The sequence below is a fragment of the Microtus pennsylvanicus genome, chromosome 1 (genome assembly GCF_037038515.1).
Source record: "Microtus pennsylvanicus isolate mMicPen1 chromosome 1, mMicPen1.hap1, whole genome shotgun sequence".
NCBI lineage: Eukaryota > Metazoa > Chordata > Mammalia > Rodentia > Cricetidae > Microtus > Microtus pennsylvanicus.
The window spans coordinates 166,014,449-166,039,010 of record NC_134579.1 but is presented as its reverse complement, the minus strand read 5'-3'; the positions used below and the strand labels follow the sequence as shown (position 1 = coordinate 166,039,010).

The 24,562-nt window shown below is 43.4% G+C and overlaps 2 protein-coding genes across 4 annotated transcripts in view; one reads left to right on the top strand and one right to left on the bottom strand.

The window, feature by feature from the left end:
- Nucleotides 1-3,516, bottom strand: part of Cep57l1 (centrosomal protein 57 like 1) — a 56,644-nt gene extending 53,128 nt beyond the window's left edge. The window contains exon 1 of one of the 2 annotated variants that reach the window (XM_075944792.1): nucleotides 3,228-3,516. In XM_075944792.1, coding sequence (XP_075800907.1) covers nucleotides 3,228-3,350 — 123 coding nt within the window. In that variant the 5' untranslated portion in view covers nucleotides 3,351-3,516. The remainder of the gene's footprint in view (nucleotides 1-3,227) is intronic. The other variant, XM_075944782.1, reaches the window with a different exon arrangement.
- Nucleotides 3,517-3,894: 378 nt separating this feature from the next.
- Sesn1 (sestrin 1) overlaps nucleotides 3,895-24,562 on the top strand; it is a 102,030-nt gene continuing 81,362 nt past the window's right edge. Inside the window, exon 1 of one of the 2 annotated variants that reach the window (XM_075944752.1) lies at nucleotides 3,895-4,973. In XM_075944752.1, the coding sequence (XP_075800867.1) occupies nucleotides 4,695-4,973 (279 nt within the window). In that variant the 5' untranslated portion in view covers nucleotides 3,895-4,694. The remainder of the gene's footprint in view (nucleotides 4,974-24,562) is intronic. The other variant, XM_075944769.1, reaches the window with a different exon arrangement.

Genomic DNA, 24,562 nt, shown 5'->3' with positions numbered 1-24,562 from the left:
TTCATTCCATAAACTAAGCCGAGTGTTTCAGTGGGCTGCAGAGAAGGTAGCCTTAGAGCTGGAGAGGCTGACCACTGAGCAGAAACAGTGAAAGCAGACTGGTCATTTCAAAGTTACCTTCTGCCAAAGGTGGGGGCAGAGAGACAGAGCAAAAGGAAGTAACCAGATTATTCATTTGGAAACACTAAGCATGTAGGACTGGAAGCGAGGGAGCAGCTAATTTGGGAAATTCCATTCTCTCTCATCTTCCTGACTTCTCAGGCCAGGTAACTACTTAGTTTCCGTTTGGATATGTGGAACATTGTGGAACATTGTGGCACATTGTGGCACTGGTGGCCATTTTGGTTTTATTTTTTCTTTTTGTCTGATCTGGGGGTAGGGGGTGGGGCAGCACAACAGCTCGAGTCCTATAAGCTGTATTTAATAATCTCCAAATGATAAACGTAGTGGTCAATTAGTCCTCATGTCACTGGACCTAGAACATTTAACAAAATCACTTCAACTCTCTCTTCATTTTGTTTCTAGGACAACACATCGAGGGCTTCCCCTCTAGGCTGACTGCTCCTTCCGATCACACCTGCTGGTGACTTCATATAGGGTGAACTTCAAGGAGTGTGCCTCCTTTGTCGAAATCAACAACCATTGCTGTAGGGATTCCTGCAGCCAGTAGCCTTTAAGTTACCCTCCCACTTGGGCGGGGCCTCCTATACTGTATATGCTGACGTCAAGTGTGGGTCTGCTTGCTCTCTTCTGGCTGCTGCATTTGGTTGCTGTTCCCTGTTCGAGCTGAGCATTGTGATCTGTGAGTCTACCCCTAAATAAATAACCCTCTATTATATTCCATTCTGAACTAGTGCGGGATTTCTTTTACACGTCCTTCTTCAAACCATTATCAAACACTACAAGAAACCTCAAACTGTATCTACAGCCGGGTCTTCCTTATTTCTCTTCCATATCCCAAGGCAAGTGGCCAATCTACTGACCTCTGCCCTCCCCCAAATACAAATGTGCACACTCTTCCATGACAGCAAGTGGCAATTCCTTCCTTTTGTTCCACTGTTTTGTGTCCTGTGAAACAAGATCTCAGCATGCCACCCAGGCCGCCTTTAAACTCCTGCCTTCACCTCCCCAGTGAAAGACGGCAGATGTACACCACATGGTACAGTCTCAAAGGTCTTATTTTCAATTTGTTCTGCAACACAGGTTCCTCTGAACCACCCTTCTGTCTACCCTGAAAGCTTAGATGGAAGTAGGTCCCTCCTAAACAACGTTAACTACTGGGTGATCTTTAGAGCCTACAACAGCCAGTGACTTCAGGATTTCCTCCTTTATTTCTACTACAAATAGGATCTGTTGCTTCATCAACTATTCCAAAGCACATAAATTAACTTGCAGAAAAGTAACTGGAAAAACCTACAAACAAAACAAAGCAAAACACAAACAGAGCTGGGGCAGTGGTGGCGCACACGCCTTTAATCCCAGCACTCGGGAGGCAGAGGTAGGCAGATCTCTAGGAGTTTGAGGCCAGGCTGGTCTACAAGAGCTAGTTCCAAGACAGTTGGGGCTGATACACAGAGAATCCCCATCTTGAAAAACAAAAAACAAACAAACAGAAAACAAAACAAACAAACAAATACCACCCCAAAAGAAAAACATGGCCCCAGAAGGCCAATTGTGATGTTCTGGAGAACAAAAGGTTATTAAATGAGCTAATATGAAAATGGTTTAGAAAATTAAGTCCAACCAGAAAAAGGCACAGAAAACTCACATACACACCCCACCCTGCCCCAATGCAGACTCTTCCTGCCCACTTCTATATCCCCCCTAACCCCATAACAAAGCCCTTTAGGATCCCCTCAAATCTTGAGCCTAAAAGGTCCCTCTGCCGTCTCAATACTGCAGGCCTTTGAATATGGGGGATCCCACCCTGCAAGCTCATCTAACAACTGTTCAGAGGTGGCAGGCAACCAGCCTGTATGCTCCAGAACAAATCCTCCTCAGATAGAAAAAGTAACCTCGCCCCACCGCCCCCAACCAAGCACTCTTCATTCCTTGCCAATTGGTTGCTATCATTTCACACGCTATGTGTTCTACATCACTTATTTCCCGGCTCTTCTTAGAACTCAGGCTCTATGACAGGAGGGGTATACTGTGCTCACTGATGTCCTATTGCACGGAAGGCACTCAGCAGATTCTGGCGGGCTGTCCTTTTGGTCTTTGTCTCCCTTGGGGTGACGACTTCCAAGGCCTGGCTAAATGTTCCTCTCGCCAACACAACAGTGTCACAACTGTATATTTACACATTAGATTTCTAATAAGATAAAGGCGTATCTTTGTCACTGTTGGACATACTCAAGGCCCGATGAGTTTTTTTCTTTTTGTTATGTTTGTTGATTTAGTTTATGTATGACTGTACTGTTGGTGTATGCAGGCCTGTGCACCATGTGTATGACTGGTGTCTACTGAGGTCAGAAGATCCTCGGGACCTAGAGTTATGGATGGTTGTGAGCTGCCACGTGGGAGCTGAGAATTGAACCCAGGTCCTCTGTAAGAACAAGTGTTCTAAACTGCTGAGCCGTCTCCCTAGTCCCTGGTTAATATTTTATGACTAAATTTACTCTGCAAACAATTAAAATCTAATCCGATTACCGTGTTATTAAAAATCTTCCAATCCTGAGTTTTCTCAGGTATAATGACTTCAAAACACCTTTAGAGAAGTAAAAGAATTTGGGAGGTTTTTATACAGAACCTTTTCAAAGCTCATTAGACTTCAAACCTAAAAACACTACGAGTTCTTTCAGTCGCACATAAAACGGACTTGCTTTCAAAGCTCTTCTTCTGATTTTATTTGACAAGAGGAAATACAGCCCCAAACGAACCCCTGTAAGAGCAAAGGTGCAATTGCCCTGCATAGGGATCCCTAATCCACCCAGCACTGTTTCACACGAAAGAGGCCAGCGGAAAAGCAGCGTGGAGCCTTCCCAGTTAGTCTGGCTTTAGTGTGCTCCTCGACCTTTCAGACAGTGATCGCCAAATCTTTGCCTCAAGTCATCCACCAAAATGGGGATGGTGGGGCACCTGCACCTCTCTTTCCGCAAGCCACTGAGGAAAGGGCCTGGACTGAAAGGCGACAATCCCAGATGGCTGCGGCTCCAGAATTTCAGAGGAAATGGAGGAAGGAAAAATATTTTCAATGAACAGGTCACAGCCAAGCCTACCAAGCTTACCAGATGGACGTTCCCAGTTAACCCTGGCCTCCTGAACCGTTGGTTCGCCGACAGCGACCTGAAGTGTTGCGGTGGCATCTGGGGGTTGTAGTTTCTGTCGCAAACAGCCGGCGTCGGTAGCATTACAACTACATTTCCCAAAAGCCAACGCAAAGACGCCCTGCCCACTGACTCTGGGGTCTGGCGGTCACAATTTTTTAGATTAATCTTCAACTATATCCCATCATATTAGGGACACCATCAAGCCCTTTATTTGTTGTGGTTTTCTTGTGCGAGAAACATCTCCGGATATTTGTACACTCCTTACTTTTCCTTTCCTTTCTTCAAGGCCAGCGCCACCAAACGTCGGGAACGGAAATCACCGCGGAAGGCGCATGCGCCCCGCCGGGGCTCGCGCACGCGCAGCAGCCGGCATGGGTTGGCGGCGCGCGGTGGACTTGGGGTCCGGAGGTGCTCTGCCCGAGGGCGGGGCTCTTCCCTATGGCTGCTTGCGCGGGTCGCGTGTGCCTGGGCGGAGAGGCAGGCAGGGGGCAGGAGCGGCTCCCGGCGGTCCCGGGCGGGGACAGGGGAGGGGCTGGGGGTGAGGACCCTGTCCCCCCTCCCTGCTCCCGCCCTCTGGGCCGAGCCCCACCGACGGGGCTGGGCGAAGGGGCGGGCTCTGTGCCTCGGGCCCTGTGCTTCTGCAGCGCGGCCCGGTGCCCGAGGACGGCTGGGTCGTGGGGTGCCGTCCGGCGTGGCGGCAGTGGGCGAGGACAGAGGGGTAGGAGAAGCAGCGGTGTATCCCGGGGCACGGGAGCCGGCAGGGTCGGGGACGCAGCCCTCCTTTGCCGCTGACACTGTGATCGGTGGACGCTGCTGCGGTCCCCGGAGCGGCGGAGCCTCGGGCCCCAGCAGTTAGGGGTGAGGGTCCGTCGCCAACCCCGCCGGCGCCCGCCCGCTGCCCTGCCGAGGCGCTAGGAGGAGCCGAGGGGGGCGGAGACTGGTGTCGGAGGAGGGGCGGGGTGGGAACGTGCTGGAGAAGCGGCCGCTGCACAGACAAAAACCCCGAATGGCTGGAGAGCCTTCTACTGTTACCAGCCTTGTGGGGCCAAGCACGGATTTGACAGCTCCACAACGTGAGGATATCCGCTGACCCTGCGACACAGGGAACACTTCCCCGTGACTCCCTGTCCAGCTAACCGGCTCTGTAAGAGTGCAACTTTCCAACTTTGTTTTTTTCAATCTCTGTCCAGAAAACTGCCCCTTCGTGTAGGAGAGGGTGCAAGGGCGATCTGCCTTGCGGATCTATTTGAAAGCATCAACTTAAGAGGCACTTGTGGTTCCCAATGCCACCCAGACGCTTGTTTTCGTGACGACTGGATTTCTCTGACTTTCTTCTCTACGTTTCTCGGTTTAAAACAAGACAAACTGCTTTGGGGGAATGCTGAGAGACATCTGAAGGCTGTGAAAGGAAAGCTCCCGATTGTCATGGCTGAAGGCGAGAATGAAGTGAGGTGGGATGGACTGTGTAGCAGAGATCCGACTGCTAGAGAGACAGCGCTGGAAAACATTAGGCAGGTCGTTTTGAGAAAAACCGAATACCTTCGTTCAGTGAAAGAGACGCTTTATCGACCTCCGGAAGGGCTTTCAAATGCTGTTTCTCTGGATGGGATGAATAAGCTCCTTGCTCATCTGCTTATGCTTTCTAAGAGGTGTCCCTTTAAAGACGTGAGAGAGAGAAGTGGGTTCATTCTGAGGAGCGTCGAGGTAAGCGCGTTATTAGAATAACTAGACGGTGACATTGAACTCGCAGCTATTCCCGTCGCTCTTGCTTCCAACGGGCAACGGGTTATTGTGTGAGCTCTTCGCTAGGCATCGGAGGGTTCTGTAAAACATGAATGTTGGGCCCAAATTGAGCAGTGTAAACTGAAAACGGTTTTCAAAAAGAGATAAACGAGAGTTGTTTCTGTGGTGTTTTGGGCAGAAACGGCCTTGCTGGTGGAAATAATATATATGAAAGGTATAGTTAATTATAAGTCAAGTCTTTGTATTTCTTTTTTGTTGCGAAGTGTAACCAGTGTACTTTTAACATTGTTTCAGTGTCCTGTGTGGAAAGTTTCTCATTGAAAGCCTCTAAAGTGAGAAATTGATATTAAATGTGTTATATTTATTCAAGGTAACTGGCAGATGGCAGACTAATTTTCTCTGGCTCTTCACAACAAAGACGGGTTGTTTAGAAAATTTCATTTCCTAAATGCATCCTAAAGCAGACCTAGAAAATAATAATAAAAGCCAGCCTAAGTCATAAGGAAGTCAACATGGTTAGGTTGCAAAGTTGGACCCGATGTCAGGTGTGTAGTAGCTTATGCTCAGTACGCTCAGGTTGAGGCAAAAATAATGCTGCCAGAAGTTCAAGACCAGCCTGGCCACATGGTATATCAGTACCAGTTCAGTACATGGCTACATGGCATGACCCTGCCTGAAAAAAGGAAAAGTTGAACCCAGGTAAGGCATTTGCTAGAAATACAGTGCTGTTCAGTTATTTTCTGTTTCCCCAAATTGTTTCTTTTGTCTTCTCACACTCAAGTTGTAAGTGCAGCAAGGTTTAAACTATTATAATCTCCTGCCATTTTTTTCCACTCTCACTTTATCCTGTTTTATTAGGAGGTGTGTTAGAATTTGAAGGAGTGGGAGAAATGTTTGTAGAGTGATTGTGGATTACGATACGGCAGTTTTCTGTCATGGCTTGAATTCAAATAATACAAAAGAAAATCAATCATCGATAAAATGCTGATCTTCAAAAGCTAAGATCTTGAACTATTCCTTACAAGCACTTTGGAATCAATTATTATAATTCATTTTACCAGCAAGGAATTAATTTTCCATGTATGTACATTTCATCCCAAAGGCATAAGAAGTTGCTTCTCTTAGATGTCCATATCGATCTTATAGCTATGTTTTAATAATGGAGTCATAACTGTACACATCAAATCCTGTCGTGGACTGTATGGAACTACATGGCACATAAGTTTTTAAGGTTTTTCCCCCCAGTCTTTAGGGGTTTTTGCCCTTCCTCTTGTTACTCTACCTCACTTTGGTGTGTCTTTTGGCCTTTCATCTTGCTGGTTATTTATATTTGCGTGGGAAACTAGCTAACAAAGTACTCGGGCTGTGGGGAGTACTGTGTCAAAGATCTGCCGCAGAACTAGAGTCAGAGCTGGGTCCAGATGCTTCCTTACTAATGTCCTGCCATAAGCTTGGACAAGTGCCCTGACTATAAAATCAGGTAAGAACACAGCCCTTGTGGGAGTGACATGGCATCGAAAGTGCTGTCCTAGCCAGTGAACGCAGTATATAGACCATGTAAAATAGTTTTGAGCCTAATTTAGTCTGCAAAAGGATTCCATGTTCTGTACTGTAGTGGCTTCCTATAGACTTACATTCCTTTCTCTGTTCTGCATCTATTATCTTTATTGCTGCCATTATTATAAGAGGTACTTGATTTATATTGTTCTGTAATCTCATATTGATATGCAAGTCTTCCCTGGAAGGGTTCTAAGTTCTCAAGAGCATTGGCTAGGACCTGGAAGCTACTAAATAAACATCCAATGGATAAACAAATGTATTTGCCTTCTTTCTGTCTCACATCAGTTTGCATAGATGAGATTTCCATTTTATGGAGCATTCATTCATGCATGCATTTGAGCAACGAATAGTGAACACCACAGCAAGAACGAGAGACTGGTGGTGACAGTTTGCATATTCTGCTGAAGGGAGACAGGCCATAAAGTAAATTAACATTTAATTTTATATAGTAAGGGAAGAGTTCCTTGAGGCAAACCCCTCAAGGAGAGATTTAGTATTCATTCATTCATTCATTCATTCATTCATTCATTTTGAGACAGGGTTTCCTGCCTCAGTCTGCCAGGTGCTAGTATTATGGACATACTCCAGTGCACTTTTCTTATGAATAATTATCCATACAGTGGGATTACTGCAGGGATCTAGACCTAGAAGATAGTTTGTATGAAGGCCTCATGGCAGGAGCAAGTGAGTGTGATTCAGGACAGCTGAGTTCACATGAGGAGAGCGCATGCCCTGAAGTTGTGCAGACCTAGCTTCAGTTCTTGATTGTCTGTGCAACTGTGAATCTGGTCCACACTGCCGTCCACTCTGGTTCCTTATCTGCAAAGGGGGGAGATGCTAGGAGTTCTTAGAAGAAGATGAAATAATGGCTGCAAAGCATGGCCCAGAGCCTAGCTCAGGACACCGTAATGGTAGAGACGTTTATTGTTCCCCGGCAGGATCTAGCCCGCAGAGGAACTGTAGGCAATTTTAAGGAGTGTAGACATTATCCCAGAACGATAGGGAGCCACTGAGGCTTTGAAGAAGGGTAACATGGTTGATCATGCTACAAGGATCATTCCAGAAGCAAGATGGAGAATGCATTTTCAGGCTCAGGGGTGGGTGTGTAATATCAGTTACAGGGCTGATCTCTGGCAGAAGCAATAGTGAACTGGGAAATGGGAGAAGAGGGCAAAGCAAATGAATTTGAATATAACGATGAGTTAGAATCCACAGGATATGGTATTTAAATTTAAGAAATGAAAATAAAAGCAAAATTTGTGATTTGCATTACTTAGTGAATGAATCATGTGATCATTCCTGAGACAGAAGACTGGCAGGGTCCATTTGGGAGAAACTTAGTTTCTTTGTGTGTGTTTTTTTTGTTTTTGTTTTTGTTTTTTTACAGTCTGAGTGAAGTTAAGCTGTTTCTGAGGCATCCTCAAAGAAGTTGCTCATCCCTGGTTTGGGTCTCTGCTCCCCCACTGCAAGCCTTTCACTTCTCCAGACTGAACCCGTCCGTCACCTTTCTATCCACCTACATAGCCACAGAGACATACATAGATCTGCCCTGCAAATCCGGCTGCATTGCTCTCCTGCCTAAAATCCATTATGATAGACCGTTGTCTTACATGTCTCATAGAAGCTGGCATCGTCTAACCTCCACTTCCCTCTCTCTGCCCACCTCATTGTTCACACTCTGGTATCAGTCTCCTGGGGGATTGAATACTAATTTGAATTAGTGCTCCATGGTGCTTTCCGTTATTCATTGGTAACACAGCAAAAGCGGAGTCGCATCTAAGGTTGCTGATGATGCTCCCAAAGGCCTTTAGCTGCTTTGATCAGCTCAGAGGACTAGCCGCAAGAGAGAGCGATGAATTCAATCCCTAATGGCCACTAGACCTGTAAATCAGCATATTGGTAGACAACATTTATACACCTGTTCTCAATGTGTTGATTTCACACCAGCAATATGTTAAAATCTCTTCAGCATAGTTTCAAGAGTTATTGTGTACCAAGCAAGCATTGTGCTTGGAACTGGAGCAGGGAAATGTTCCCCTGCTTCTCATCAGGTCCCCTTTCTCATTTTTGCTGAATTGTAAAGAAATCCCATCACACTTCTTAATGCTTGACTCTGTCTAAACAGAGGGCCAGAGGAATGAACTCAGGCCCACTTATTAGTCCAAGTCACGACTGATGTCGTCTTGGCGCCTGTGAATAAAGTTAAGGGGAAAGATGTAAGCACATATATGATCAATGATGATAGAAAGGGGAACTGCATGAACTTGCTAGTGATTAGAACTGAAAACAATTTGACTTAAGGGAGTAGATTTATACTAAGTAATTAAATACTTTGCTGCTTGAGATGGGGAGGGTTTCATTTAGTGATGTGAGTATCATCTCTGCGGGAGAAATGAACTTTGAACCATTGCATCTGATTGATGAATGCTAATGGTTGCCCGAGCATTTCTCACCGTATCTAACTGGGTAGCACACACAACTCCATGACAATTCATTGCTTTACAGTTAATTTGGACTGATTGTAGCCACATTGCCACCCTCACTTTCCATCTGCGCTCACAGTCTTGCCCTCGGTTTCTGTTAGCTAGAGCGGGCCAGTCATTGGCAAGGAAGTTGGGTGGTTTTAGTTTTAGTTTGTATTAATAAACATTCAGGCCCTAAGGGCCAGGAGGTCATCACTTTACAGAAAGGTGTGCTGGTCAGAAAGGGAGATGGAAGGCTGTCATGTCTAGTTAGTGGGGGCTATAAAATATAATAACTTTTAGTAGAGTAGGAACATTCTAGAAGCAGATTTGTTGTTGTTTATGAGACAGGGCTTCTTTGTGGAGCCCTAGCTGCCCTGGAACTTGCTCTGTAGACCAGGTTGACCTTGAACTCAGAGATTGGTCTTTCTCTGCCTCCTGAGTACTGGGATTAAAAGCATATGCCACCATGCTGAGCAGATTTGATCTTTTTAAATAAATTTTGCTTTGATTTCTTTTTTACTGCCTGATTGTCAAAATCAAAAGTTAGTACATGTCAAACATAAACCCTGACCATTGGTCCTCTTTCAGTATTTTCAAGGAGCTTCTCTCTTGCACACCCACAGTGAGGAGCTTTCTCTTGCACACCCACAGTGAGGAGCTTTCTCTTGCATACCCACAATGAGGAGCTTTCTCTTGCACACCCACAGTGAGGAGCTTCTCTTGCACACCCACAGCAAGGAGCTTTCTCTTGCACACCCACAGTAAGGAGCTTCTCTTGCACACCCACAGTTTAATTGTGGCCTTTCTCACTAAGAACCCTGTCTCTTTCCCCCAGAAGGCCCTGGTTGACTTCTTTGTTCGTCGCTTTCTTTTACTCCTGTCCTTGACCACTTTCTCTCCTTAGAAGGAAAATGCTATGCACTCTTAAGCTTCTGACTGCTTCTTTTGGATAGAACCTCATGGGTCCCTCCCCCTCAATGGTTTGAGGCCAAATAGAGAATTAAAACAACAAACTTGGTCTTCCTCTGACTCCCAGGATGGGCTTGAACTTTTGGAGATCAGGATCCTGATCACCGGAATGCTAGAATGAAAGGTGTGTGCCAACATGCTCAACTAAAGGGAACTTACAAACTGCCCATCCCTCCCTTCCTCTCTCCTTCCCTCTTTAGGTTCTGTTGATTCTGTTGCTGGAACCCAGGGCCTTGCCCATATTGTACCAGTGAACTGCCATCAGCCCTCAATCTTCTCTCTCTCTCTCTCTCTCTGGTTTTTAAGACAGGGTTTCTCTGTAGCTCTGGAGCCTGTATTGGAATTAGCTCTTGTAGACCAGGCTGGCCTCAAACTCACAAAGATCTGCCTGCCTCTGCCTCCCTAGTGCTGGGATTAAAGGTTTGTACCACCACCACCCAGCTCCAATCTTCTCTTTTTCTCCAGCTTACAGGATGAATCCCATCTGTTTCTCTACCTTTGGTATCTGCCCTCACGTCCTCTTTGCAAAATGGAAACATACCTGTCCTCTTCTTTTGTTGTGTGTCTTCAGAAAGGTTGAAGTGAAAGGCATACATTTTTTTTGAAGTTCTTAATTTTTTCCTGTCACAATGCTTCAGATGGCCTCTACCATGAAAAAAAATGTTTAAAATATTATTATAACATATTTATTTTGTTTCTAAATGGAATGTGCTGTTTTGTACGCAGATGGGGTGTTAAACAGTCGAGTGTTAAATTTCACTTTAAGGCCATAGGTTATTCATGACATCATGGAATGTCCCTTGAAGCAGGAGTGTAGCTTAATTGGAATTTTTTTCTCGTCACCAACACTTCTGACCTAGTATGCTGGTATGTACAGATGGTTTATGATGCAAAGAATTATGAAACAAGCCTGCCGTACTCTGTATTTTAGAGTACATTTATTTTCCTTTTGATAAAGCCATAAGAAGTTTGCAAAACGCTTTCACTACTTGAATAGATTATAAATTAATAATTGACATGACTAAAGATTTCTCAAGACCTTTTCCCTGGTGGAATCTTGAACATAATAAAGAATTGTCACTTGCCTAAAATTTTGACAAAATAGGCACTATTTAGTGTTATGTATAATTAAAAAGAATTTTTATATTTAAAAACAGGCAGTATTTATGTTGTAGAAATGAGCAGGATTGGAAGGAACCATAGCCATGGGGGAGGGGGTCTTAGAACCTGTGAAAGGTCTGAGTACACTGGGGGGAAAGACATTTCAGATGCACACAAGGTGACAGTGCTGTGGGGAGAACACCCTCAGCCATCCACCTTTACCACCCATTTTATCTGTTCTTTATCAGGGTGTCCTCAACCCCCCACCCCCGCAAAACACACACACACACACACACACTCACACTCACACACTGTGGTCAATGGAAAATGGGATTTATTTTGACCCAGACTTTCTAGCTCTTATTTATTACATGAAAGTGAGAAGGACTTTAAGTGAGCTTGAAGAAATTACTGAGTACCGCAGTTAAGTGGAATCTTTACTCGGGCATCAGATTGAAAGGACTTTTCAGATTATTTGGGGACTATATTCTAAGGGCAGCAGAAGACTTGAAATATAAATATGTATTTCATGCTTGTCTTTCTTACCTCCTGTTGGTCACTGTACCCAGCCTCGCCACCGCCAGAACATACACTTGCCTGCATGGATTCTGTCTTACATGCTTTGTTTTTAAAAAATATCTTTTCACTGGAAATATTTAGGAATTTCTGTAGAATGAATATGGGATCATTTCCTGGACTTTTCCAGTTGACGTTTTTTGTTGTTAAATTTGTCTGTATCACTTACTTTGTGCTATTCTTTCACATTTGAGTTCATAGAAGCGACAAATTTGGTGAAATGAAGAATTTTTTTCCATGCTCTAATTATATTATAATTTTTTCATGGATATTTACTTTAAAAACTTGATACATTACCAAGAAATATGAAAGATTACTTTAGATACTTTAGTTTTACCTTCTATTCAAATTTTACCTTCTTTTAAACCATGTTTCATTTGTTAGATTTATTTGTTTTATCTTATTTTATGTGTATAAATGCTTTGCCTGCATGTACCTGTATGTACTATATGTGGGGCAGGTGCGTAGGGAGGTCAGAGAGGATGCCAGATTCTTTGGAACTGGAGCTGTGGGTCAACCACCTTGTGGGTGCTGGAAACAGAACACGGGTCCTCTGCAAGAGCTTTTAACCACTGAGCCTTCTCTCCAGCCCCATAAACTTTAACTTAGTTTTAAGTTAAGCTACAGAAGGTCTTTCTAGAATTGTAAATTATTAACATTTCTTTATGACAAGCTCTTAGCCAGCTTTCTCCAGGAGTCCAGCCCCGGGCCTTGAAGGTTCTAGACATGCAGCTCCCACTCACTCTCATTCCCTTCATAAGCTTTGGAACCATACGAAAGGGAAACAAACTTATTCATTTTGTAATATTTTAAACTTTTATTTCACATTTATTTCTCTGTTGTGCGGGAGGTGCCATGCTTGCATGTGGAGGTCAAGGACAACTTGCATGAATTGATTCCTCCTTGTGGGTTCTGGAGAGTATACAACTGTCATATTGACGGGAAAGATGCCTTGACCTACTGAGCCATCCAGCTGCCTGACTTTGTTTTTTAATTATCGTATGTTAATTATACATAATAGTGGGTTTTATGATATTTCCGTGCATGGACAAAATATATTTCAGTCATGTTCACCCCTTACCATCTCTTGTTCTCCCACTCCCGCTAACTGCTTCCTGTTCCATCCAGCCCGTTACTGTCGTGTCTGTGTGTGCGGGTGTGTTGGTGTCTGCGTGACTTACTGAGTGTCATTAGGTTGAGAAACAAAAGTTTATGATGTAAATTTTATGACTTATAGTACCCAACTCAACTTTAAATATATACTTAATAATAAATTTAAATTCATTTAGTATTTTCACTTAACTGTTTAAACTGACAAGCTGATAAATATTTATCCTTTTAATATAATTAGCCATGTGGCTAGGATAATTTTTGATTCTATGTGTAAATTCAAAAGTCTTATTAGGGTCTTAGTTTGCAAAAAGCGCACATTTACTAAGCTGATAGTTTGGCATTTGACAGGCATTGCACACTTGTCTTTTAATTTTGCATGATTTCATTTTCCAGCACATTGGCAGGTGTTCACTGTCTATAATTATAACTGAGTAATTTTTCAAATGCTATTCATAGCCTAAACACAGTGAAAAATTCTTCCGATCATGTGATAAAGACCAAGCCTTCCAAAATAGTAGTAGAGATGTTTTCAGTAGTACTGAAGGGCATATTTAAGAGAAGCTGTCAGAACTCAGAGGTGATTTAAAAGATAGGGAGACAAGTTGTCACAGAATAAAATTTCTCAGAGCCACCGGTTCTCAGGGTTTTGATAGTGATTACACATCAAGTTAAAAGTACTTGCTTTTTTATCTAATAAGATCAACAGATACACTGTAAAATTTAACATATATTTTGTTTGGTTAAAGACAGAGAATCTAAGTATGAAAAAAATAATTGAAATTTTATTGAGACAGTGTAGATTTTACCATTGAACCTGTTGAAATACTTTATCTTATTCATTCAAAATTTTTTGTATACCTAACATATACCAAACACTATGTTTAAAGGTTTTGAGTTTTGATTTGCTTGTTTGTTTGAGACAAGGTTTCACAGTGTAGATTTTAGACTTAACTGGCTTGGAACTTGCTGTATAGACCAGCCTTGCCCCAAACTCCTGTAGATCCTCATGCCTTTGCCTCCAGAGAGAGGATCTAGGACTAGATGTATATGCCACTGTGCCTGCTGAAGCATTTTTGATCTAGGAAAGAAAAGACATAGGTTTTGCCATTTAAAAATCTGGCCTCTACTTCAGACAAACAAAATAAAAATACAACCTTGGTTTTTTTTCTTATTCCTGGGTTATTTTAATTTCTAGGTATCATCCTAAATATCCATGGTTTGACTTTGAGTCTTGGAGGTTAAACTGTTATTTCAGAATGGTTTAAAGGTCACACTTTTTTTTAATAACACCCATGTACTTATAAGTTAGCCACTGTAGCCTCAGCTTCTTCATCTAAGAATTGAGATTTTGTTATTTACCTGATGACATGATTAGAAAAATTAAAGGCAAAGGCACCAAGATATATGGAATTCTGCGTCACACTGTGGTCGCTGCAGAAGCAGGGTGGGGGCAGAGTTAGCTGGGGTGAGTGCAGAAGCTCGGGAGACTCAAAATACTGGGACTAAGTGAGGGGATGTTGAGTGCTTGGCTCTAATTCTTTATAAACCCTGGAAAGCTCCAGAGCATTGTGGGAAAGGCGGAGCAAGATATAAGCTGGAAGATGAGAGCCCTTGTGAGGTACCGGCTTCTTTTCTCTTTGTTTAGATGTATCTATTTTACATCCTGGCCTCAGTTTCTCCTCTCTCCTCTCCTCCCAGTCCTTCCTTTTCACTCCTGATGCCAGTCCTCCTACCTCTCTCTCCTCGTTTCTGTTCAGGAAAGGGCAGCCCTGCTATGGATATCAACAAAGCATGGCCATATCAGGTTGCAGTGAGACTAAGCTCCCTATGTATTAAGGCTGGGCAAGGCAACCCAGTACGAGAAATAGCTGGCGGCAGAGTCAGAAACAGCCCCTGACCCCACTGTTAGGTGTCCCACAAGAAGACCAAACTATACAATACATAGCTAAACAATATATATGCAGAATGTCTAGGTCAGTCAGGCATCCTGGTGGTTGGGAGGTGCCATCTTCTGGGTATGACATAGCCATTGAAATCATCAACAAATCTGGGGTTACGGAAACTGAGCTTGCCTGTCAACAAGCAGTCACAGCTATGGGAGAAACGGTGGGACCATTCCCCTGCCTGCTGAACTGTTGGCTACAGGTGGATTCTAGAAGAGAGGAGTTAGGAATAAACTCTTGGAGCTTCTGCTTGTCTTGAGAACCAGGATGAGGATGCCGATGCCCATGACTTCCTTGATGGTGCTGAGAACTGATTGAGAATGGAAGCTCGGATTAGGGGTGAGGATGGTTAACTTGGTCAAAGTCCACACCAGGGCTTTCGGAATGGGCGGACTCTGTTTCTATGTAATTGGTTTCCATGAATCCCCAGGGTATCCATGTGTCAGCACTCCTTGGCCTTTTGAACATTAAGTTCCACGGTCATGCATTACCTGCCTAAGGCTTATGTTCTGCTGTCATGGATTGCATCTGGTCCAGGATAAGTATTAGACTTTGCCCAGAATTGATAGCAGATCCCTGGAGCAGCATCCGTGCCTCCCTGTTTTCCAGCGTCATTCTGGGAGGTCACCATGGCAGTAGCAGTAATCATGCAGGTGATCAAGTGCTCATTGAGAAATGTGTAGCCAAAGCCTGTGCTTCAAGGTCTGGGGACAGCAGTAGAGGATCACTGTCAAGGCCATAGGCCGTAGAATTAGCCACACCTTGATCAAAGTCCTGGGTCTAAGTTTCTTAACTCTCTGCTCACAGTGCTGAGGCCTGTGCAGCACTGAAATGAGAGTTAGCTCTTAGGAGTCTGTTTTGACCCCCCTTTTTGGGAAAGCCTTGGGGAGTTATCCCTCCAACACTGTATGCCCTTAGTGCCCCTAAGTCCCTAGGAAACTAAGGATTTTTTGTTCTTGGTTTTTGTTTTGTTTTGTTTTGACCCACTTTGCAGGTTCTCTGCCTAGGGGAAGTAGCATTTTTAGAAACTGAAATTAAGGATTTTACAAATACTGTTTTAATTCCCCGGAAATGGGATTCCTCTCAGATCATGTTATCTGTTATTTCAGCTATAAACATTTTGCTTTGAGCCATGTCTTCAGGGACACACAGTATAGGAAAGCAGCTGACGATTTGCATGCGGGCTAATGAGCAAGCAGGGGAAACCTCCTGCCTAGGACTGAGAGCCGGGTATCTGCTCCAGATGCTGGATGCTGGGCACCTCCTCAGTCCTCCCCGTGGTGCTCCACTCCGCACACTCCAGTGGGAATCCCCCAGACAACTCTATGCCTCCCGCCATACAATTGCCCTGGCCCAGAAAGACTGACTTAGTTTAGAACAAAGCATCTAAGCGAAGGTGCCATTACCAAAACAATCTTCCAAAAGAGGTAAGGGGGTTGGAGAGGTTTGTACCCACTTTCTCTTAGGGTGTGGCCTCCCTGTTATTCTTACAGATCAGCAGAATAAGAATGCAGGCAGAGGTGACAGTTGATTCCCTCCTGGTCACCTCAAATGTGCGTGGAGTTGAAACCAAGATACTTTAAATAATTTTCTACAGTATGGGATTTTTTGAGTAGAGAAGGAAAAAAGGGGGTTTTCTGAATGCCAGGCCTGGCTTTAGTTCTTTTTCACTTAATTAACGAGTCTTGAGTCAATCTTCACAAAATCATACGGTTTTGAGTATTTTCATCATTTTATACATTCAAAATGTCCAGACAGATTAAATAACTTGGCCAAGACATCATAGCTAGTTGGGGAGGAGCTAAGTTTCAGAGTAAGCCATTATACAACATGGTCTGGATAAAGAGTTAATAAAATAGTAGCAGTCAGTAAATATTACTAAATTATTTTGCCTTAAAAGTATAATCAAATTTTTACTTAATCCCTGACCCATCCTGAAATTGCATTTAAATCCTGGCGAGTCTTCGTGTTTTACTGTGGTATATAACTTTCATTACCTTGTCGTTGTAAATTTCTGCTGATTGCCTGGAGTCTGTAATGCTGGAAGTATGACAGATAGAAGGCTTAGTTCGCATGAAAAGAGTCTCAGTCAGGTGATTTCCTTTAATGCACTGCCTAAAAGAAGTGTGGTATATTTCCATGAGTAATCGACTGAAGATTAGCTTTGAATGTGAAAAGAGCATTCTCCGAGGTAGTTCATTGTTGCCATGGTAGTGCTGGCAGTGCGCGTGTTGTAGTAACTCCTTGCAGTGATCTTATTTTAGACCCTAATGTTCCAAAGTGCTGAAAGTCCCCTTCCAGCCCCACGAGCACCTCCAGTGGAAAAGTACTGGTTGGGAGCTGACTTCAAGCTTCGTAGCCGAAAGGCTGAGCTATTGTGGGCTTAAACAAATAGTGTAGGAGTGTTGAGTCGTTCTCCTGTGGATTGCGAGTGTTTGCAATCTACCAAAATATGGGATTGAATTACAGACAGCAAGTTGTTTACCACACAAGAAAAGGGGCCACAATTTTCTTCTGAGAAGTCAAGCCCAGATTGTGTAACTCCACTCAGCCCATATAGAAATGATTTCTCCGTTGCTTGTCTCCCAAGCATACTCTTTTGGATTCTTTGTTCTAGTCATTAAGGAAAAGTTGTCATTAAAACCACTAAGGATTGTGTTTGAGCAGTATAGGAAAAGTCTCTTTTTATGATGTCTGTCTTCAGTATGTACCTGCTTAAACTGTTCCATTTCACTGGACAAAGATCACTAAATTATACAGTGACTGTAAGAACTTACCTGATTGGGTATCTGAACTAACATTTGAGAATTCTTTTTTTTTTCACAAACATTCTCATGTAATCCCCATCCCAAATTCCCTGTTACTGAGGATGACCCTAAATTCTTGATCCTCCTGCTTCTGCCTCTGAGTGCTGATATTATACACCAGCACCACTATACCCAACCTAATGTAATTATTGAGGCTTTAAAAAAATTGCATATATATTACAAAACAGTTAAAATATTTTAAATATTTTACTGATATTTTAAAGTTATGAATCCTACTATAATTGTATAAACAAGCACAAAATAGTTTCAAACTCATAATTGCTAATTTATTAACTTTCACATACCACTTATTAGGCCAGCATTTTGATATTTATAGCGTATGTGCTAATAATTCATAAAACCATGACGGAATAATGGTATTGGCAAATGACCATGTCAAAAATAACTGAAATCTCTAAGTACTATACTATATTTCATTAATGGCAACTATCAACAAATAATCTTATTTATTTTGTTTCTAAATATACTTTTCCCCCCATGCCCATTGGTTCCATATCGGCTTGTTTAACTACCTAAAGGGTCAGAAGTATGTGGCTTAGTTGGTAGAGTGTTTGCACATGCACGAAGCCTTGGGTTTGATCCCAGTGCAGCATGGTGGGACATGCCTGTACTCCCAGCTTTGGAAGGCAGAGGAAGGAGAACCAGAAGTTCAGAGTCAACTCAGCCAATGGTGAGTTGAAGCCAGCTCATTAGATCCTGTTTTAAAAACAAAAAGTAGACTTTTGGCGAGGGGGGATCGTATCTGTACTGAACATGTACACTCTTGTCATTTCCTAAACAATACAGCACAGCTACCATTCACATTGTATAAGCGTTATATGCAACCTAAAGATGATAGAAAGCGTATGTAAGGACGCGCGTAGGGACAGAGAGAACACCATGGTCCATCGCCCCGTACTGAAGATTTACACGATCTTACACAGCTGTATCAAGTCCTGTGCTGTCAGTGTCAGGCTAGCCACTTGGTTTCATGTATCAGTTTAACATAAAAAAATAATTTTCAGGGGTTAGAAGATGGCTCAGTAGTTAAGAGCATTGACTGCTCTTCCAGAGGATCCAGGTTCAGTTCCCAGCACTCATATGGTGGCTCACAACCTCCTGTAGCTCCAATTCCAGGGGAATCAGATTCCCCGTTCTGACTTACATGGGTATCAGGCAAACATGTAGGCAAAACATCCATACTTATTAAAAATAAATAAATCATATTCTAGACAAAGTTTGACCCAAACTAGAATTTATGTGACCATTTACTAATAAAGAGGTGCCTAAACTGGGTGTGGTGGCTTATGCCTATAGTCCCAAAGTTTGAGAAGCTAAGGCAGGAGGATGACTATAAATTGAAGGCTAGCCTGATTTACATAATGAGTTCAGACCAGCCAGGACTGCATAGGAAGACTGTCTAAAATAAAAATAAAAACAAAGAAGACTAACAGTAGCTAATTCTAGCCTGTGATGTCTTTGAAGGCTCCTTTGAGTCTGGAAATTAAGGAGTAGTACTATCCAAATATTCAAATGTCTAAGTAATACTCTTCCATTTTCTTTTTAAAATTTTTAAAATTACATTTGTTTACTGTACGTGTGTATATATGTATTTAAATGCCATGGCACATGTGTAGAAGTCAGAAGACAACTTGTATGAACCAGTTTTCTACATCATGTGGGTCCTAGAGGTCAAATTCAGGTTGGCAGACTGGCACAAGTACCCTTGCCTCCTGAACCATATTGCTGCCATTGCTCTTCAACTTCAAGCTGAATATTTATATTTACTGATTGGAATGGAACTGAGCTGTGGTTATTTCCTTTTCTTTTAATAGAGTAATTATTAGTAGGGTCGTTGGATTTTTCTGAACCCGACAACATCCCCCCTCCATCTAGTCGTGAAATGAGTATGCCTTTTAAAATAAGTCATCCTTTGTGCTTGACACTGGTCTGTCACAAAAGAGGCTTTTGTTGTTGTTTTGTTTTAGTAGAAGATAGCCAGACACTCTTAAGAGTTTTTGGTGATTTCAAGGAAAACAGCTTAAGAATAAATCAAAATTGTGACTAAGAGTTAAAATCGTATGATAGTATTTAATAAGCAGTGTCACTGCTGATAAAGTGTTTCATCTATAGTACACATGAGTACAAACATAGGTTGTTGTTTTTAAAAGTTGACTCGTGTGTATGTGTGTGTGAGTGTTTGCCAGCATGAATGTGTGTACATCACATGCATGCCTAGTTCCTCAGAAAATCAGAAGAGGACACCTAATCACCAGGAACTAGATTTCCAGAAGGTTGTGAACTTGAGCTGTGTATGTCTGTGTGTGTTGCTAGGGATCAACCCATGGCCTCATAAATGCTAGGGTTCTACCACTGAATTACATCCCTATCCACATACATACATACATACATACACATATACATACATATATACGTACATACATGCATACATACGTGGTTATATACACACTCAATGTATATACACATACATACATACGTGTATATGCACACACACACTCAATGTACACACACACACACACACACACACTCACAGGAGGATAATTAGGAAATCTGCAGGAGCCAAAAATACAAGCATAGTTGTTGGACTTTTTTTGGCTGGGGTGGGAAGGCAGCTACTGGTGATTTAAATAATTTGTAATTATAGTCATTTTTACTGAATTTTACTGAATGCTTAGGATGTACTAGCTTCATGACATTTTTAAAAAGATTTATTTATTATGTGTACAGTGTTCTGACTGCATGATTGCCTGCAGGCCAAAAGAGGGCACCAGATCTCATTACAGGTGATTGTGAGCCACCATGTGGGTGCTGGGAATTGCTCAGGTCCTTTGGCAGAGCAGCCAGTGAGCTTAACCTCTGCGCCATCTCTCCAGCCTGCTTCATGTCATTTTAAGTATAGAATATGTAGCATTTTGGTGAGCTACATAGTTTGATAAAAACATCTCCCAGTACAAGTATACGTAGGTGCCTGCATCTTTCACGGTCAGACTGGATTCAGTTTCTGATTTTGTCAGGAATCTAGTCTGAGAAGCTCTTCATTGTGGAGAGGTGCGTGCAGCTGCCTTCCTTGGATCCAGTGTCCCTAGAGGAGGGGCCACAGCAGGTGACACTGTCCAGGCACGGAGGGCACACAGATCTGTAAAACCCCTTTCTGCTTTTTCTTTTCTTTTTTTCTTTTCTATTTTTTTGGTGTGTGTGTGTGTGTGTGTGTGTGTGTGTGTGTGTGTGTGTGTGTGTGTGTCAAGTGGGCCTGGAATTCATTTTCTAGAACAGGCTGGCCTTAAATTTATCACGGTCCTCTCTCCTGCTCTTCTTTAGTGCTGAGCTTATAGAAACACCACCATAGCCAGTCGTGAACTCAGTTCTTGTTATACCTTTTAATGTTTGGGGGTTGCATCTGTGTTCTGTAATAATTTACACAACTGTCTATGCACATTCGTTGGAGACTATGTCCCTGTAATTGCTTTAATTTTATAATTACAATTCTGTGTGGTAAGTTTGACATTTTTATAAATAAACAAAACGGGCTCAGCAAGGAGATCCCAGATGGTGAACACTAGGGCCGAGGAGGGGGGCATGCTCCCTGCTCTTTTGACCACCGATTGACTCTCCTGTCATACCTGCTTTTCCTTCCTTTCCCTCACCTTTTAGCATGAGCATGTTACAGAGGAAACTGAGGCTCCCTTTGGGCTCCCTACTCCCGTTAATAAAAGAATTCAGAAGTTGACTCCAAAGGAAACTCAAGGACACTTTTATTAGAGTTTAGGAGAAAACCCAGCACAGGTTAGGTGAACATCCCAGCAGGTGCCAGGAGATGGAGACCAGGTCATGCCTTTACGTGTGTATACAGACACCGTATTAAGCAAGAAAGAGCGCTCCCAAGAACAGAAGTGGCTGGCGAGCTGAGTGAGCCACCCCGTGTATGGTCTGTTAGAGCCCTTTCTCTGTGTTTGGACATGATCTGCTAGAGGGAGCCAGGGGGAAGGAGGGCTTCCCCTCTCCTGTGCACACTGGCTTCCGTCATCGCGGAAATGCTGAGGCAGCATTTTTAGCTCCTACTCTTGTAACAAGCATATATTACTTTAGTATTTAAAATAGCAATTTAAAATCAATGTGGAAAAATTACATGACATATAGAGTATTATGGTAATTCAGAGCAAGAGATGATGAGAGTTGGTTGAGAGAATAAAGACAGCTTAATAGAGCAAATAAATCTTAATGTAATAATTAACTTTCCTGCTCAGCTTATCTGTTTACACAAGCATGTGCTGCTTCTAACCCCAGCGTGCCCAAACCAGGCGTGTGATACTGGCTGGCTGCAGCTCAGGCTCTGTTGATTTTGCCTGCAGAGTGAGTTTTGTCCTCATCTTTGCTTCCTCCCCCCCCCCCCCCTTCTATCAACTTTGCTCCATCTGTCAGGCGTGTGTGAACTGGTAGCTGGGGCTTCCGTCAAAGGATGGTTTTTTTGTTCGTTTGTTTTGATTTTTAAGGCAGGGCCTGAGGTAGCTCAGTCTGGCCTTGGACTTGCTGTGTGCTGAGGGCAGTCTTCAACTCCTGGCCTTCGTGAGTCTGCCTGCCTCCAGAGGACAGTGTCCCAGCCCTGCACTGCCCAACCTGGCTGCTTTTGTTGTTTGGGTTGTCCTGAGACAGGCTCTCGCTGGGTAGGCGTGATGTTCCATGCCTGTTTCCCAAATGCTTAGAGTTCAGTCTGCCCCATGCTTCACACTGCCTTGCTTTCCGATCGAGAATTGAAGATCAAGGTAGCTAATTGCACTTGTAAAACTTATAGCAATCGACAGTTCCTAAAATTGACATTTTTACCATTTAAATTCCTATATTTATGTCGTTGAAGCTCCTTGAAAAGTAACTGAACTAAGTGAGACCTTGAATCCTGCCTAAATAAGAATTGATCTTACAGCCTCAGCTAGGGCTGACGTCTGTCCAGTGTGCACTGGCACAGGAATACTTGTTAAACTACTGCTGTGCTTACATGCCAGCAGGCAGGTAGTGAATAGAAACATCACAAAAGCAATAAAATTAATAATACGCGGTCAGGGGGGCTGTGCTGGAAGCCACACGTATCCTTGAACTCTACGCTGGTCTGGTCCCTAGAGAGGAGACGGAGGCTTGCTCAGGTGCCCGGTTACTGCAGATGCTGAAGAAGATGCAACAGCCCCTAAGTAGGAGACAGACCATGCTGATGATGTGGAAAGGACCCAGTCTGTAAACTCGAAAAACAAGTGTCCCCTGTTCAAGTGCAGAAGTGGAACCCATGCTTACGTAATAACCGTGGAGGTGGCCGCAGCTGGGGAAGCCCTCCTCCCCCCTCCAGCTGCAGTCCCTCTGGTGAGTTTGAAGCTTTACCAACTGAATTCAACCCATTGCTGCAGAATGCTTTTGGTGGCTTGAAACTACACACACTTATTATCTTGAAGTTTCTGTGGCATGGCGTAGCTGGACTTCCCCTTGAGGGTCTTTCACGGTGCTGCAGCTAAGACATTAGCCTAGCAAAATCTATGAAGGCTGGAGGCTGCCGTGATCAGGAAGGATCTGCCTCCATGCTGGTGTGATTGCTGCTAGGATTCTGGTCCCTGAGAGCTCATTTCGTACTGGGCAGAGACTGCCATGTAGGCCTCTCCATCTGTGTTATCAGGAAATGCATGAGAAGAGGCAGAGCCAGTCAGCAGAACACTAGTTACAGTTTTTCCCAGCACAGTCTGGAAGGAGACAAAGCAGCACTTGGCTGTAATCTTTTCACTCCAAACAATTGCTGAGGTCCAGCCCATACTCAAGATCAGGAGAATATTGAAGGGAAAACTACCCAGGGAGTGAATTCCAGGAGATGGGGTCAGTAGGAGTCATTTGTAGGCAGCCTCCTGTATCAACCTCTACTGGACCTCGGGCCTGGGAAGAAGGGACCTCCCTGCGTGCTGTGAAGAAAGCTGCAATTGAGAGTCCATGCAAGGGATCCAGTGAATGAAAAGCATACGCGATAACAAAGGGATGGTAAGAACTTGGTCTGACTCCTCCCACGCTTGCATAGATTCCTGATGAAGAAGCTTCCTGCCATCTTCACCAGGAGATGCCCCTCTCCAGACGCTGTCCCCTCCTTGGTTAGAGCCCATCAAGCCTCAGGAAGAGAGGCCTGCCTGCCTCAGGCGTCCATCTTCGTCTTCCTCCTTGCCTCCCCCACACACATTCCCCTTCCTTCATGCCTGTGCGGCCCCAGGAGACGTCCCTGTCTATGCCTTTGTCCAAAGGGTGGAAAGTGGCAGATAGCTTTCTCTCTCCCTTGGGCGGTTATCTAATGAGCTATACACCAAAGCTCATGTATAGTGGAAATGAATCAAAGACAAGTCCTCAGCTGGGCGGTGGTGGCACAGGCCTTTAATCCCAGCACTCAGGAGGCAGAGGCAGGCAGATCTCTGTCCAGGACAGGATCCAAAGCTACAGAGAAACCCTGTCTCGAAAAGAAACAAAAACACCAAAAATCAAGTCCTCAAATGAAAATTGCATGGGATTAAATATTTTGCCAACACAAATTTCTATTTCTGCTTCTTAAATTGAAGCTGGTGTATATTACTACCAACTTAGTAGTATCTGAAAGACTGGGGGTAAGGTAATTTCTTTATTCTTTAAGCCTAATCCTCATGGATTTTAGCTGTTCAGAACCACTCAAAATAATTATATAATTGATAGAAATTTGGGAGAATTTTCTCCCACTAAAATATAGAAAAGCATAAACTACTGCCAAGAAAAACAACCGGTTAGCAGTTCTATGTGAGTGAGTGCTCACTGACCTGCTTATTTGTTGGAGTAAGGGCCTTCCTTCAGTCATAGGACATGCTCCTAATTTTACTAAGAACTATCATTTTCTCCTGTTGCTTTTAATTTTATCAGCCCAATATTTCAAAAATTAAACTATTTCCAGATTTATTTGTTGTTTATAAGTTTTTAATTGGTATTTTTGAGAAAAGCTTAGAACATGGGCTGGC